The 15,783-nt window shown below is 33.9% G+C and overlaps 1 protein-coding gene across 1 annotated transcript; it reads right to left on the bottom strand.

The window, feature by feature from the left end:
* Positions 1-9,053: 9,053 nt before the first annotated feature.
* LOC134246084 (serine-rich adhesin for platelets-like) lies at positions 9,054-15,552 on the bottom strand. Its single transcript, XM_062728354.1, has 5 exons — positions 14,964-15,552; positions 13,890-14,020; positions 13,520-13,573; positions 13,114-13,176; positions 9,054-10,896 (listed from the first exon to the last, which is right to left on the bottom strand). The coding sequence occupies exons 1-5, from the start codon at positions 15,010-15,012 to the stop codon at positions 9,103-9,105; spliced, it is 2,091 nt and encodes a 696-aa protein (XP_062584338.1). The 5' UTR covers positions 15,013-15,552; the 3' UTR covers positions 9,054-9,102.
* Between the last annotated feature and the right edge of the window lie 231 nt (positions 15,553-15,783).

Here is a 15,783-nt window from a genome sequence, read left to right as displayed (position 1 = left end):
AAGTTATTTTTCATTTTTACTAATTTCTGCTAGCGAAAAAATTTGCTTTGGACATAGAACCTGGGATTTCATGCAGTATACGCAAAAAATTGTTTAATTGTCGTTTGTGATCCATGTACAGATACATATGAAAAATGGTAACGAACTGAAGAATCATTTTTAAGCTTAAATGTTGAAATGAAAATATGTAAATTCCTTTGTCTTGTGCATGTATTTTTTTTTTGCATACGATGTACAGACTGTACGTACACGTGTACACATAGGTTTGTCTTCCTCTTTGAAGAAGAAAAAATGTTAGTTTACAATCATCAAATGGACAAACCATTTTACACCAACAAACTAAATTGCACGATGTATTTAATCTATTATGAGTAAAATGCATGTCTAGATATTCATGTAGAAGGTTTTTTTTAATTCTCAAATGAATTTTGGAATCGTCCATTAAATCGGAGTATGCGTAGACATTTTTTTTCATTAAGTATTCTATGTTCTTTTCATAGGTGTTCTGGAAGAATATGAGTAAAATCCCCGGTTATAAATAAACATTTCTTTTTTTACCATGTAAACTATGGTAACTTTTGGGATTTAGAATGAAATATTTAATTCCGGAAAATGTTCGTCCAGTGGAGGATTCCTTTTTTACTTAATATTTATCAAAATGGCCGACGTACTGAAGCTTTACATATTGAGTAAGCATGACAACTTCATGTTTAAAGATTACGCACCTAAGGAACAACTTTAACATTCATATAAAGGTAACATTACTACAAAACAAGTATTTGTTTTAATGCACTTAAAGTATTAGATAGTAACTGTTCAATTTGGTGTAGCTCAGCCTCAATCGCCTTCTCACCGACGAATGTCAGACTGCTCGGCCCAACGACACCTCGGCCCAACGATTCCTCGGCCCATTGACACCTCGGCTCCGACGGCTCGGCCCAAATTTAAAGACAGCTCGGCTCACATAAAAGACTGCTCGGCCCAAACAAAAATATATTATATCAATTAAATATATTTATTATTTATGCTGTTATATATCTATGAAATGCAAAAGAAAATTAATTTGATACATTTGCAATCTTCCAAGACGGCAATTTGACGGTAATTAAGGAAAAACAATCCATTAGTAACTTTATTATAAGTGCTAATCATTAAACAAACAAATAAGAACACGCAGTGCATCCTTTAAAGTCTGGAGCGCGTGTCATAGGGGATGGTGACTATGAGGAGTTAATTACGAGAAGCCGTTAATGAAAAGTTCCGGCCTTTAAGAAACCATTGTTATATTCTATTGAATTGATTTGAAAAAAATATGAGTTTTTAAAATTAAACAGTAAAATATGTATATCAAAAATAAACAAATCAATAAATCTTGTGGACAATGACATAAACTTCTGTTTGCACCTATTGGTTTGCACATGATTATTAATAAATTCAACTGTAAAATGCACTGCAGTTGACAATTTTAGTCAGTCAGTCGGGAGAGGGCATCCAAACAATTTTTTTTTAAAAATGGCTAATAAATATTAATAATGTATAATGTTGCATTGTAATAAACAACAAAGTCAATAAATAAATAGACCTATAACCTCCCAATAAACGGATTGTAATTTGATGTGCTGTGGTTTGTTAGAAAATACTGAAATTTTCGGATATTTATAGTAAACGTATAGTGATTATATATATTACCATAGAAAATACAAAATAAAAAGAATAAAAATTAAACTAATTTAAACAAACTAAATTTAATTATATTCCTTGGGCAGTCTTCGGCATGGGCCGAGGTGTCATTGATTTTGAGCCGACCTGTCAGGGCCGAGGTGTCAACCAGCACGGGCCGAGGTGTCGTTGGGCCGAGTAGTCTGTCTACCCTCACCGACACCATGCTACGTTTGTTGACACTGTCGAGTTGACATGATTGCCCGATCATTGATCAGGGCCAACGTATTGAAATCTTTGGTTAAATTACTACACGTAGTTTTAATTTTCTACAAACATTAGCGACCCAATAATTTTGAATTACCCTTTGATTAGTCGGGGAAGTGCAAGCTAACAGCATGTGAAAGATGGGTACTACTTAACAGAGTACGCTAGAGTACTTTAGAGTACGCTAGAAAATTTATGTTATTTAAAGCAATCAAATTGTTCATTTATGTATGTACAACTTGATTAAACATTATTATAAACTTATTTTCCAATATTTGTTTGAAATATTTGTTTTTAGCGATATTTTGACAAGAAATAACATCCAAAATTAAACGCAGTAACGGTATACCTATAGCTAATACACCCAAATCTCGATTCAGACTTTCGCACAGAAGACTTACATCTATATACTATCAAATATTAAATTTATTGCATGTGTAAATATTTTTCACATTTACAAGGAGACATTTTAACATTTTTAAATTAAATTAGATCGGGATCTAACGATCAACCGTAACCTGAAGTCAAAAATTGAAATAACTCCTAAAATAAAGAAAACTTACAAAAATATATATATTCAATATGTTATACTAAAGTTGAAAAACATATAAAAAGTAGTTTAATTGCATTAAATTATAAAATATTACTAGTGTACTCTAAAGTACTCTATCGTACTCTGTTTAGTACAGGACCGTGTGAAAGATAGCCTTAGGTTATTCTCTATAAAGAAGTGAATGTTGGTGAAAGCCAGGAGCCCTGGGTTGTATTTCATTGTTATTTTGAAATTTATTATTTGAAAATGACTCTTAAATTGCAAGGGGTGGGAGGGGGGCTGCTTTGTCGGAACCCCCTCCTGATATATGCTAGAATTCTTGATGAGCAGTTAAAAAATAAAACTTAAATCTTGTAATATACATGTAGTGTTCCATCTTAAGAAGAAATGACAACCCTTAGACATGTTAGATGAAGGTTCACATTTAATTACAAATTTTGAAAAAATGAAGATTAAATAGAGGTAAAACAAAGGTGACTTGGAATGTACATGATGAAAATGACACACCAATAAGTTCACTTGCTTTTATATTGACTAAATTTCAATAGTTTAGATTCAATATCATACATGTTAACCTATTCTGATGAAAAATAGGGAGATTCTGACAATATTTAATTATTATAGGCCGCAGTAGGGCTGGGACGATACCGAACTTAGCCGATCCGATACATATCACGATACCTTAGGTGCGATACGATACATATCATGATACATTTAAAACCAAATAAAACTAGATATTTTTTTAGAACATTTAATGTGGAACATTACAGATTATAAAAAATAAACTAATTCAACAGAAACCCGACTTACTGCCATTGGGTTTTTGTTGATTTAACATAATCCGGCGTGTCTGACGCCATTCTGACGCTTGTATTTTGAATTCTATATCACCAAGACGTTTGTTCTTTATTTCTGATTGCTTAAACTTCTTGATGATACAGACTAAAGGACTAAAAATTTCGAATTCTAGAGCCCGGACATTTTTGGAAATTAAAAAAAAGTGCGGTCAGGTATCGTGATACTAAATTAGATGAATCGATCCGTATATCGTCAAAGTGAATACTGCGATGCATCGGTGCACCGGTGGATCGTCCCAGCCCTAGGCCGCAGCAGTGGTCAACCTCTTGTGGTTGTTTAAGAAACCTCACATGGGAAAATGAGATCTTATTATTTTATCAGTTCCTATATTTTTAAATGATAACATTTATAAAATCATGAGTAAAATGTTTTAAAACTTGCTGTAAACTAAGTTTTGATATGTTTCAATTTCAATATCATTTTGCATCAGATAACTGATAATGTATGGTTAAATAAATAAGAGTTTACAACAGGTAATAAACGAATGTGTAATAAACGAAAGGAAATCATCAAGATTTACCGAATACTAATGATGTGGTAAAAGTGCATGGTGAATAAAAGATTTCAAAGTTAATTGTTCAACTAGTAAAAAATTTGTTCGAATATACATGTACTTGCATTACAGCTCCCAATGACACAAAGATTATTTTCTACATTTTCTACTGCACCATGCAGCATAGCCTACTCTGCAGAAACCATATAGGCATTTTCATATGAGTTAATTAAGAAATAATAAAATAGCAAAATGTGCATTATAGTAGATTTGATCACATAACGTCATGTCATACCCCAGTGAAACTCAGAGAAATTATATCTTATTTCTTATATTTATATTTTACATTTTCCTTCATGTTTTAAAGAAATATATGCATGTTATTGTATTAAGACTCCGATTTTCAAATGCAATGTTACGTTACTTTGACGCCATATGACATCACAGTCGAAACTTTCCAAATTGCTTGTGCAGTTTGCTTTCCATACGCAAGAAAGTCTGATAATGTGACCTACTGCATGTCATGGAAAATTGAATTTCTGAATTTCAATTTTATTAGCATTGTTACAGATATAAGGAAAGACATCAGCAAAAGTAAATATTATGACAAACATCCAGGATATCAGCACATGGTTCATCTTGAGAGGCCTACATCTTCATTTTAATGACAATAATTTCTCGCATTAATTATGACTTTTTTTTATATTGATAGGTCCATTAGATGAGCAAATGCTCTTAAATATCTCTTTAATTGTTTTTGAATATTTTTAGCTCTACTGGTCAGAGACCAGAAGAGCTTATGCGATGGTAATGCGTCCGTCGTCCGTCCGTCTGTCTGTCTGTCTGTAAACAATTTTTCAAAATGCTACTCCTCCTACAGTTTTGGTCTGATTTCTATATAACTTGGCACACAAGTAGAGTACACTATGACTAAGATACATAATTCTGTGTATCGGTTTTTGATTTCGATGAACAGTGTTGCCGTGGTTACTAAAAATAGAAATTTCTGTGAAATTCTTTCAAAATGCTACTCCTCCTACAGTTTTGGTCTGATTTCAATATAACTTAGCACACAAGTAGACTACACTAAGATACATATTAATTCTGTGTATCGGTTTTTGATTTGGATAAACGGTGTTGCTGTGGTTACTAAAAATAGAAATTTCTGTTAAATACTCTCAAAATGCTATTCCAAATAACAGTTTTAGTCTGGTTATAATTTTATGTGGCATGCAAGTAGACTTCACTAAGAACATAAAGAGACTTAATCAAGGATCATTGTTCTATTTATTGCTGTTGAAAAGTTTCAATTTCTAACTGCTTTTAGTACTTTTCTCTTCCTTTGCTATAAGTACAAACCAGTAGAGCTTCAGTCTCGACAGAGACTTCTGGTTTATTTATTTTGCTTTAAAAATGATCACTATTTTCAGCTTTAGATATCTTGTGCTTTCCTTCCATGGTTGTGAAAGTACTTTTTTGAAATGCTAATTTCTTCTTTCTATCCTTTAGTGTGGTTTGCATTAATTTTTCTTGTTTCTTACACATGTATGTTACATGTACCAGATCCAATACCAAGATACCAGAAATATCTTAGGATAAAACTGCATTTCAAGAGGCAAGATTTGTTGTAGGATAGTATCGAATATACAGATAAAATGTTGCCCTCTGCCTGCGGCATAACACTCCAGGGCTTTCTTGTCACCTTGGGGCAAATACATGTATTCTGGTATGCTGCCCTCAAAGCCATGTAACATATGTATAATATGTCAGGTACTGTATGAAAAGTGCCCCCAAAATATGAATATATCAGAATTCTTTGTTTATGAATGAAATATCAGGAAAAAATTACATGGTACCGTTAAAAAACAATCTGTGTCTCAGAACAAGCCCTCACTACAGTTAGAATACCCTATCTACTAAAATTTCCTTTTATACTTCTATAGGCCTTATCAAATTTCTATTGTAAGTTGACAGATGTTAATCTTAAACGTGTACATTATTCTATCTTAGCTGCATTTTACGTTATCCTTGGATTAAAAAAGGACATTTAATATTCATTAGACAATGGAACCCTTATGATTTTGTATCAAACATGGGACATAGTGTTAATTTTATCTCTGAAGTTTTGATTTAGAGAAACTATCATGTTTAAAGGATAAAAGCGGAATTGTTACACATGAATAATTATGCTATTTATCAGGGTCATCTTCCAAAGAAAAGCAAAGTTTTCAGTTGAGTGATTTATTAATCTGCGTTTACTACTTGTTCAAATTGAAATAATGAAACTAAGAAATCATGTACCGGGTAACTCATCTGAACAAAGACACGCGTTCATATTCACAAAAACGATGAAAAATGAAATAAAATTAACTTGATAAAATAAAGTATACATTGTACATGTATTTACAATACATGCATGTCCAATGATCTGTTCAAATCAGTGAGCCTTCATGACTACATAAATCCACAAAACCAAGAACGATAAGTGGGTAATAAAAGTAGCAAATGGAATACTTCCTGTCTTTCTTTTACAATAGAACAAGGGTCAGAAAATATAACTACTTCTGTGAACTTTGAAGTTTTTAAACTGTTATCTCAAATTAATACAGCACTTGCTCATTTTTTTTTACAGTAGGTACTATTTCTACTACAAAACATTCCATATATAACATTTGTAAATAGACTTACGGGCATGGAAATGAGACCATATAAACATGATAAAATTTTGCCTATTTATACTGCCATTTTGGGTGGCAAGGTTATCTTTTTGAATTTTTCACACCAGTGAGCTTCAGATATGCAGCTATTATGCACTAAGATAAAATTTTTTTTAACAGTAAACCCCGGGCTGTAATATTCAGGAAGATCAAGCCCATTCACCTACAGTATGTGAACATGTGGATGGCCAGCAATCCTGAGTGGACTGCTCAGTGCATTAAGGATAGACTTGAAAGGCAGTGTGGTGTTCAAGTGACTAAAGAGTACGTTTGTGAAATTCGACGCCAACTAAACTGGTCAGCCAAGCACATGAAGTATGGACAACTGATCTCCTACAAGAATGTGAAGCACAGACTAGACTGGTCCATTGAGCAAATGATCAACAAGGACCCATTTCGAGATGTCATCTATGTAGACGAGTCTACAGTGGAAATGTGTTCATCAGGACGCTTGTTTTTCTACCAGCAAGGCTCCAACTTAGACCGCCTTCCGGCAAAAGCTCCTAAGCCAAAGCATTCTTACAAAGTGAACGTGTGGGGAGGAATATCCTACAGAGGGAGAACTGACATTTGTGTTTTCACGGGAATCATGGACTCTGAAATTTATCAAAAAATCTTGAAGGACAACCTTCTCCCATTTGCCGCTGCCAAGTTCCCAGATGGTTTCAGACTCTATCAGGTAAAGAAACAAATTTTCCAGCGACTAGTTCAATAGAATTGAAAAGAAAACAAGAGGGGAGGGGACTTTATAGGAATATTTGATAAATTCGTATCATTACCAAAAAAAAGGGCTTAAATATACCCACATCCTTTCTCAATTCTCACAAAATATTTTTTAGTGCATAAATTTACTATTAAATTATAATCAATGACCACTTAATTAAATCAAGAGATATTAAATATGATTAAACCTATCCTAGATAATTTAAGTTATTGTGTAGTTAATTAAAAAGTTCTGCATCTAAATTCTTATCACTGCATAAAGGTTAAATGGAATTTTATACATGTACTTTTAAGTCTGCAGCAGGTGCTGAACCAGGAATTATATTATGGGGTGGGGGGAACACCCCAGTCCAACCCAGGTATTTCTGAACAAGCAATAAAAGGGAGGGGGCTAAATTACCTAACTATTTCATTGGGGTGGAAAGTGCAAGTCATTGACCTTTAAGTTGCATACCTAGAACCTATCAGACCAACAACACAGATCTGCATTTTTGAGAAGGGGGCTGCTTTTTCAGGGGTAGAGCTTCCAAGGTCCCTTTTACTTCATTTAGTATGTACATTAAATAACAGCTATTTCAGGGTGGTTGCCTTCTAGATCCGCAGTGTACGGTCCTTAAACATGCAGTACTTATACATTTCATCTGTGTAGTTAATTGAAATGGAAAAAAAGAAACCTCATTTGCATTTAAATTAAAACGCAGTAACTGACCAAGCTTTCCTACTTTTTAATTTTCTGTTCAGTCTACATGTATGAAGAGCATACTTAAACGATGGAAGTTATCTGTATTTAATACGAACATATTTTTTAAGGACAACGACAGGAAGCATACCAGCAAATCAACAAAGCAGTGGATGCAAGACAACGGACTTTCCGAATCCGTGATGGTAACACCTGCTTCTTCCCCTGATCTCAATCCAATTGAGAATGTTTGGTCAGCCATGAAAACCTATTTGAGGTCTGTCGTGAAACCAAAGAAGAAGGATGAATTGGTGCAAGGAATCCGTGAATTCTGGGAGACTCTAACAGCGGAAAAGTGCGGGAGGTATATAGACCATGTTCACAAAGTCATTCCACATGTGATTCTGAATGCTGGGGGACCTACTCAGTTTTAAACTCTATAAAAAGAAGGACTTGTGCAAAGACTTGCGAAACTGGGGAGACTTAAACAGCCACCAAAAAATCAGGCGTACATGTACAGTAACTGCACACGACTTTTAAAGCCCAGAGACCTTTTCATTTTCAAAGAAATGTTACTCATAGTTTTCTTTTTTATTCAATGACATAAAGCAATATTTATTATATATATGTACATGTATATATAATATGTATATATGATATCAAATTATGTTATCAAAGAGTCATTTTCTGGATGAAACTGATAATAAACACATATGTACATTGTGCATACTGTCCATTTGTGTCAAGGAAACAAGCAATATCTAGAGTTTTCTACTCAACATAAAACTTTCCACTTGCTGTCATTCCCTATTTTTTTTTATATAAACCATATACACATTGTTAATCAGCATTAAAGCTATTATTGACCATAACATATTGCCCATGAATGTCAACGAATTTTTGAAATAAATATTTTTCTCTAATAATTTACATGGAAAAAAAAAATATGTTCACTGGTTATTATTGATTACAACATCTATTAATTCTAGTACTTATGGTCCATTAGTGTTGATAAATACACAAGCTTGATAATCAACAGCTGGTTTCACAATAATAAGTTTATATCTTAATCAATAACTTTATATCTCAAAATTAACCACATGACAAGCATCCACTAGACTTAAATGTTCCACTTCACAACTTTTTTATTTAGTTAAATATTCTCCAAAGATGTGAATGGTAGTCGTCTACTTCGCATTTTTCGGAGTCCGGTGTTGATTCCAGATATAACCTCTTTTAAATGGGCTTCATTGGAACCATACATTTCGGCTACAGCGTGTTCTATGGCATGGCGCCTTCTTGGTGAAATGGCAGGGATGTTTTTTCTGTTGCCGAAGAAATTTCTTCCGATCAGCTCTTCTTTGCTGTAAATCTTCTGGACTAAAATCCAGCCAAAGTTGGGCTTTGAACATGCAGCAGAAGATGTTGACATCAATGTTTTTTGCCTAATTCTGAACTCAGCATCTTCTGGTGTTCCGCAAACATCTTGTGGTCCATCTATCTCAATGATAGGTCCAGGAAAGCAGTTGAATCTTATTGTCTTCTTGTTTGTGGATGGACTTGGGGAGGACTCGATCATGGAAGCTGGTAAAATAGCAGCTGCTTGCGACATGTTAATTGTTGTTAAAGAAGAAGCTGGTGGAGTGTTGCTGATACTGGTGGTGGCAGACGAAGTATTTTGGGCATTGGTGCTGTACGATGTACTGTTGATGGATGGAGGGCTACTGAAGGTTGACATGACACTTTTAGTTGGAGGTGAAGCACGTATTGCCAAAGATGGAGAACTTGCGGTGGATGTTGGGTCTTGAGGAGATGAAACCGTTGCTGTATCAGTGTTTGCTGATGGGGAACTGGATGTAGTAGATAGCGAGGTGCGAGTTGACACTGTTGTATTGTTGATGGCTGATGGGGAACTGGTTGTTGTAGATGTTGAGCTGCGAGTTGACATCGTTGCTGTATTGGTGATGGCTGATGGGGAACTTGTGGTAGATGTTGAGCTGTGAGGTGACATGGTTGTATTGGTGATGGCTGATTGGGAACTTGTGGTAGATGTTGAGCTGTGAGGTGACATGGTTGTATTGGTGATGGCTGATGGGGAACTTGTGGTAGATGTTGAGCTGTGAGGTGACATGGTTGTATTGGTGATGGCTGATGGGGAACTTGTGGTAGATGTTGAGCTGTAAGGTGACATGGTTGTATTGGTGACGGCTGATGGGGAACTTGTGGTAGATGTTGAGCTGTGAGTTGACACTGTTGTTGCTGATGAAGCACTTGTCGTAGTGGAGGGAAAACTGTGGCTGGTTTTGGCTGACGTATCAACTGGACTTGTGGTATTCTGTTTTCTGGCACTTGATGTTGCGAGTGGTATACTATGTGTAGCACTTGCAGTCTTGTTTTGCCGTGGTCTCTTCACCAGTTTAGGAAGTGGCTCCTCTTTATCATCATTCTCTGTCTCTGGCTCACTAGTCCGTTGTGGTGGTTTGGTTGAGAGAGATTCTTCCAGTTCTTGGACTGTCTCCACCAACTTGTCCATTGATGTGTTGACCGTCAACTCGGGCAAATCACTTGTGGACAAAAGACCTCCCAGTGATGGTCTGGACAGCTGATTTTCCTTCAGTGTCTTTATTTCCCCCATTAAATCCTGAATTAGGGCCTTTGTTGCCTGTTGTTCCTTTTGAATTTGGCCCAAGGTCTTGGTCATTGCACTGAAAGTCTCTGCCATCAGAGGTGGCAACACATCTTCTGTTCCAAGGACCACAACCTTCTCTGTCTGGACTGACACATTCCGTAGTCCTTCTTGATGTTGCCTAATCTGGAGATTGATTAGATCTCGCTCATCACCATTAACTTCCTCCAAAAAGCAGGGAGCACGTTTTGGTGATGTTGTATCTGATGAAAAGTCGCCGGAACCCTCATGGAGCACTGTAATTTTCCTGCCTTTGGAACCCTAAAAATTGACAGATGAATGTAAATTCTAAAGACTTGATTTCTAACAATGGTCCATGGAGTTTGCTGTAAATGAATGCATCATATGAAAATCTAATAAAATATGTTAGGAAAGTCTGGTTAGACTCTTTAATTTTTTTTTTTAAATAATTTATGAAAATAGAACACTTTATTTGAGAATTTTTTTTAACCAAGGGTTGAAAACACCACATATGAACCAAATTTAGAAATTAATTTTTTTTTTAATACATGTATTTGGACCTAGACCGATCAAAATTAAACAGATCCAGATCAAAATTAACACAAAATTAATAAAACGCCTATTCATATATTTACAATGAAAAAATCTTATTTTATTATGTCAGGGTCAATAATGTTTTAACCCTTATTACACCCAATCAGACTAGTGTTCTTGGGGAAATGTTATTTATTTCCAATATTTTCAAAATAATGGTTGGGATCAGTTTAATTTTGATCAAGATTGGCCAAAAAAAATAATTTCTCTAAATTTTGGCCATTTCTTTTAACTTTTTTTTCATGTATGATAAACTAACATGTTCTCTCCAGTTGTGACTGATATTAAGAAAATTTTAACCACAAGTTTAAAAAATATTCAAAAATTATGTGTTTTATTTTCATAAATATTTTTTAATTAAAAATTTTTTTCATATCGATATGGCTTTTATTTATTTATTTAATTAGGTATTCATATGATGCATTCAATTGCAGCAAAATTTTTACACAAAAGCATCGAATTTGGATGTAAATAATTGTTTTCATTTTCTCTGAAAAAATACAAAAATGAAATTCATATAAAATATTTAAAGGCTAATGCCGACCTATCAATGCTGCAACCATTGTTAAAAAGGATGACTAGAGAGCTATAAAATGAAAAGTTGGTGTGGCTTTCCTCCTTAAGAGAATACTTTAAAAATAGAACTATCCTTTGGGATTAAATTTTGATTTCTAAAGGTAAATATGTAATCTACACTCATGAAAAAAAAAAACTTATTTCACTTGTGAAATAAATTCAGTATTCAACTAAATAACATTAAATTTCATGCTCATTACATTTTCTTTGATTATCCTCTTGTCTGTTTTGTAACAAAGTGTTATTGACTGTGGGGTCATAGTTTATAACAATAATAGATTATAGACTTATAGTACAGTACAACATAGACAAAAAACAAGATGTACTTGTGAAACAATATGCACCTGGTGACAATAAAGTTTAAACAAGAGGCCCATGGGCCATACCGCTCACCTGAGCACTGTAGCTTGGAAAAAAGCAGAATTCAGTTTATTGTTGAAAATTTAAATTAAACAAGAGGCCCATGGGCCACATCGCTCACCTGAGCACCAAGGGTAAGACTAGTATAAAATGGCTTTTTATTGTAAATTTAAATCCAAAAGTAGTCCCTTGACCAATCATGGATTTGCTGTTTTTTAGAAAATGACTGACAAGAAGATTTTTAAAGAATTTTCCTATTTATTTCTATGTAAAACTTTGGTCGTCCATTTTGGCCCCGCCCTACCCTCGGGAATGTGATTTGAACAAACTTGAATCTACACTACCTGAACATGCTTCCATATAAATATGATGAATAATCGCTCTGTCATTCTTGAGAAGAAAATTTTTAAAGAATTTTCCTATAAACCTCTATGTAAAATCTTGGTCAGCCATTTTGGCCCCGCCCTTACCCGGAGGTCATGATTTGAACAAACTAGAATTTACACTATCTGAGCATGCTTCCATATAAATATGATGAATTATGGCTTTGTCATTCTTGAGAAGAAGATTTTTAAAGAATTTTCCTATGTATTTCTATGTAAAACCTTTGTCAGCCATTTTGGCCCCTCCCTACCCCCGCGGGTCATGATTTGAACAAACTTGAATCGACACTACCTGAGGATGTTTCCCCTTAAGTTTCATCTTTCCTGGCACAGTGGTTCTTGAGAAGAAGATTTTTAAAATATACCACTAAATTTTCATTTATTCCCAATTATCTCCCCTTGAATAAGTGCGTGGCCCTTCATTTGAATAAACCTGAATCACCTTCACCCAATGATACTTTGTGGCAAGTTTGGTTGAAATTGGCCCAGTGGTTCTTGAGAAGAAGTTGAAAATGTGAAAAGTTTACAGACAGACGGACAGACAGATGAAATGTGATCAGAAAAGACCAGAAAGGCTTTAATATAAAATTTTGTTTATACTTACTGTTTTCTCTTTTGCCTTTCCTTTTGTTTTTCTGGTTGGGGCTGCTTCATTAGGTTGGTCATTCTGTTAAGGATAAAAAAAATAAATCTTTCTGCCAACTATGTTTTCAGGCTAATGGAGAAGATTAAAAATAAAAATAAAATGAAGAAAAATGTATGTTCTATGGTTGCTTTTTATTCGTGTAGTACTTCTTGAAAATTCTTTTTCAAAGAACCAAACAAAAATGTAATTCAATAATTATCTTCCTTAGAAATGCTGCATGGCCATTCAATTTTCCTTGACTCAAAGATGTGTTTTGTGACAAGTTGAATGAAAATAAGCTGTATGATTCTGGAGATGTGGTTAAAAATGTGAAAAAATTTCAGATTGTTGCTATACTTTTGAGAAGGTCACATAAAATACTTACATCATTGGTCTGTTCCACTGGAGCAGGCTGAACTTCCTCACCCACAACATCCTCCTGATAAAAAAAAAATCACATTTAATACATGCCTGCAGGTAAAAGTATAAAAATAGTTTCTATAAATCTACATAGTACCCTCCAATGCTATGGAATTGGAATGGATCTAAATTTTATTCGTTTAAATTATCATTGTTCCTATTATCATGATTATCATGGTATTATTTGGATTTATTACAGGTTCAGATAGATAGTTTGTGAAAAGTATTATCCCTACAACATGTACAATAACCACAGTTTGAATAATTTAACATTTTTATAGAATTGGTAAAATAGTGGAAAAGTGGTAAAATAAACATAAATTTTGAATAGTTACCATATCCTGTGGCCATACAGAAAGGTATCCATCAGGTTGGTTTCGTCTTTTCTTCTTCTCTCGATCCAATGCGATAGAGCGATGGGATGTGCTCCAGTCATCTTCAAATGTGTTAAGCTGTCTCTTTGAATCTATAGTGCAAAAATAGTATAAATTATTATATGAATTAAAAGTTTGTAGCTTTCTGATTGTGTGGAATCCAATGTTCTATAGGGGATCTACATTTTATACAACTGCATGTGAACTCAATGTACTGTAAACCTAAGGAAAATACATGTAGATTGTGAACTTTCATGCTAATTTGATGTTCTGAAATGTTAACTCACCTGCACCTGACTTCTACTGAAGTTAAAAGAACACCCTTTTCCATTTTTTTTTCCTATGAATTTGTTATTACATTTGTAGACTATGCCCTCCCCTAAGACTCCCTACTTATAATAATACAATAAGGAGAAAACACACTCAAATCCCTAAATTAATTTAATCCTCCCTCTGATTATTGCAATCTGGTAAAAGGACAACATTCCCAGTATAACAGTTACACTTTTACGCTAAAACTGAATTCCCCACAATTATGTTACAGGGTTAATTAGGAATATTCCCAATATTAGCAGAATCAAAATGCAAACCTTCAGACGGCTAAAGTGAACTTTTGATTAATTAACCATTAACTTTTGACAATTTCATCTATCTTTTTTTTCAAAACAAAGTAACCAATGTCAACCAAACTTGACAAAGAGAAAGACCTTGGGTAAAATGGATTAAGAGAACTTGCTTACTCCAAGGGGAGATAAATCAAAAAATGTAAAAAAAAAAAAAAATATATATATAATAACTTATAGGAAAGCTTCAATTTGGTCATTATGTTCAATATTAATTCAGGAAGGGATATATACTCCATAAGATTCATTTACAGGGGCATAAAAAAAGACGTGGGGTTCAATCTTGTACGTTGCAGACCATCTTACATATACATGTACAGAGCAGATTCAAAGAAGCAAGACTACACATACTGACATAGGATAACTTTATGTCGACAATGGTTGAAAAATGTGAAAAATCTTGAAACAGTACCTGATATTTGCAGGATCTCGACGTTCAGCTTCTCTGTACCAAGTTTCATATGACACTGTAGGCCCCTGACAAGTTCGTTTCACCCAAGAACCAATTTCTTGGTTTCCACGATAGCAGTGCATCCATCAACATCAAAAAGTACCAATGCATATGCAGGTGAAGCCATTTTTCTGTGATGTAAGGAAAACAAATTAATCACCAATTTCAATTCTGGGGAAAAAATTACAAGTCGAGTTGTTGTAAGGAAAATTATACAATTATATTAGTTTCTTTAAACATACATATTATCTTATTTATTTATGTTTTATTTATTCTTATTTATATCATAGCATTTAGTGCTAAGTAGGTAAATTACTATTACAATCTATGAGGACCCCATTGGAAATAAGCACATTATTGCTTTCATGGGTCATCCTCCGGTAAATTGCTTACATGTAGTACAAAACTTATTTAGTTACCCGCCATTCTTATTTTTTTAGAGATTCTGAATTATTAATTGTTCTTCTTAAGTACTTGTTTTTTATGATATAATGCTAGTGTTTTATTACAGTTGTATTTTTAAAGAAAACTTATGATTTCTTTGGATTCCATGTGCCAATTTTGTTCTTTTTTGTCTATCTTATGCTACATATGATATGTGCCATTTCCTGAATAAACAAACAAACAAACAAATGTGCCTCATCTAACTTAGTATGTGGTCAGTGTTTTTAAGATAACATTTGTTTTGTGTGATCCTTTTTTCAGTAATGATTTTTAGGAAAAAATATTATTAAAGACATATATATTTTATTCCTTCAAAGTAAACGTGAAGTTTGGACCT

This window comes from Saccostrea cucullata, unplaced genomic scaffold (genome assembly GCF_032062105.1).
Source record: "Saccostrea cucullata isolate Sc308-1 unplaced genomic scaffold, CSIRO_AGI_Scuc_v1 ctg217, whole genome shotgun sequence".
Classification (NCBI taxonomy): domain Eukaryota; kingdom Metazoa; phylum Mollusca; class Bivalvia; order Ostreida; family Ostreidae; genus Saccostrea; species Saccostrea cuccullata.
The sequence above is the reverse complement of the archived record's forward strand: the minus strand, read 5'-3'. Positions and strand labels throughout refer to the sequence as shown.

What these genes read in the sequence shown, in the direction of transcription:
- LOC134246084 (XM_062728354.1), bottom strand. Translation starts at nt 15,012, where the DNA reads ATGAAACTTGGTACAGAGAAGCTGAACGTCGAGATCCTGCAAATATCA. An exon ending in CTGTATGGCCACAGGATATG is followed by an intron (nt 13,574 to 13,889) that starts GTAACTATTCAA and finishes TTTTTTTATCAG; the next exon opens with GAGGATGTTGTGGGTGAGGA. An exon ending in GAAAGGCAAAAGAGAAAACA is followed by an intron (nt 10,897 to 13,113) that starts GTAAGTATAAAC and finishes GTCAATTTTTAG; the next exon opens with GGTTCCAAAGGCAGGAAAAT.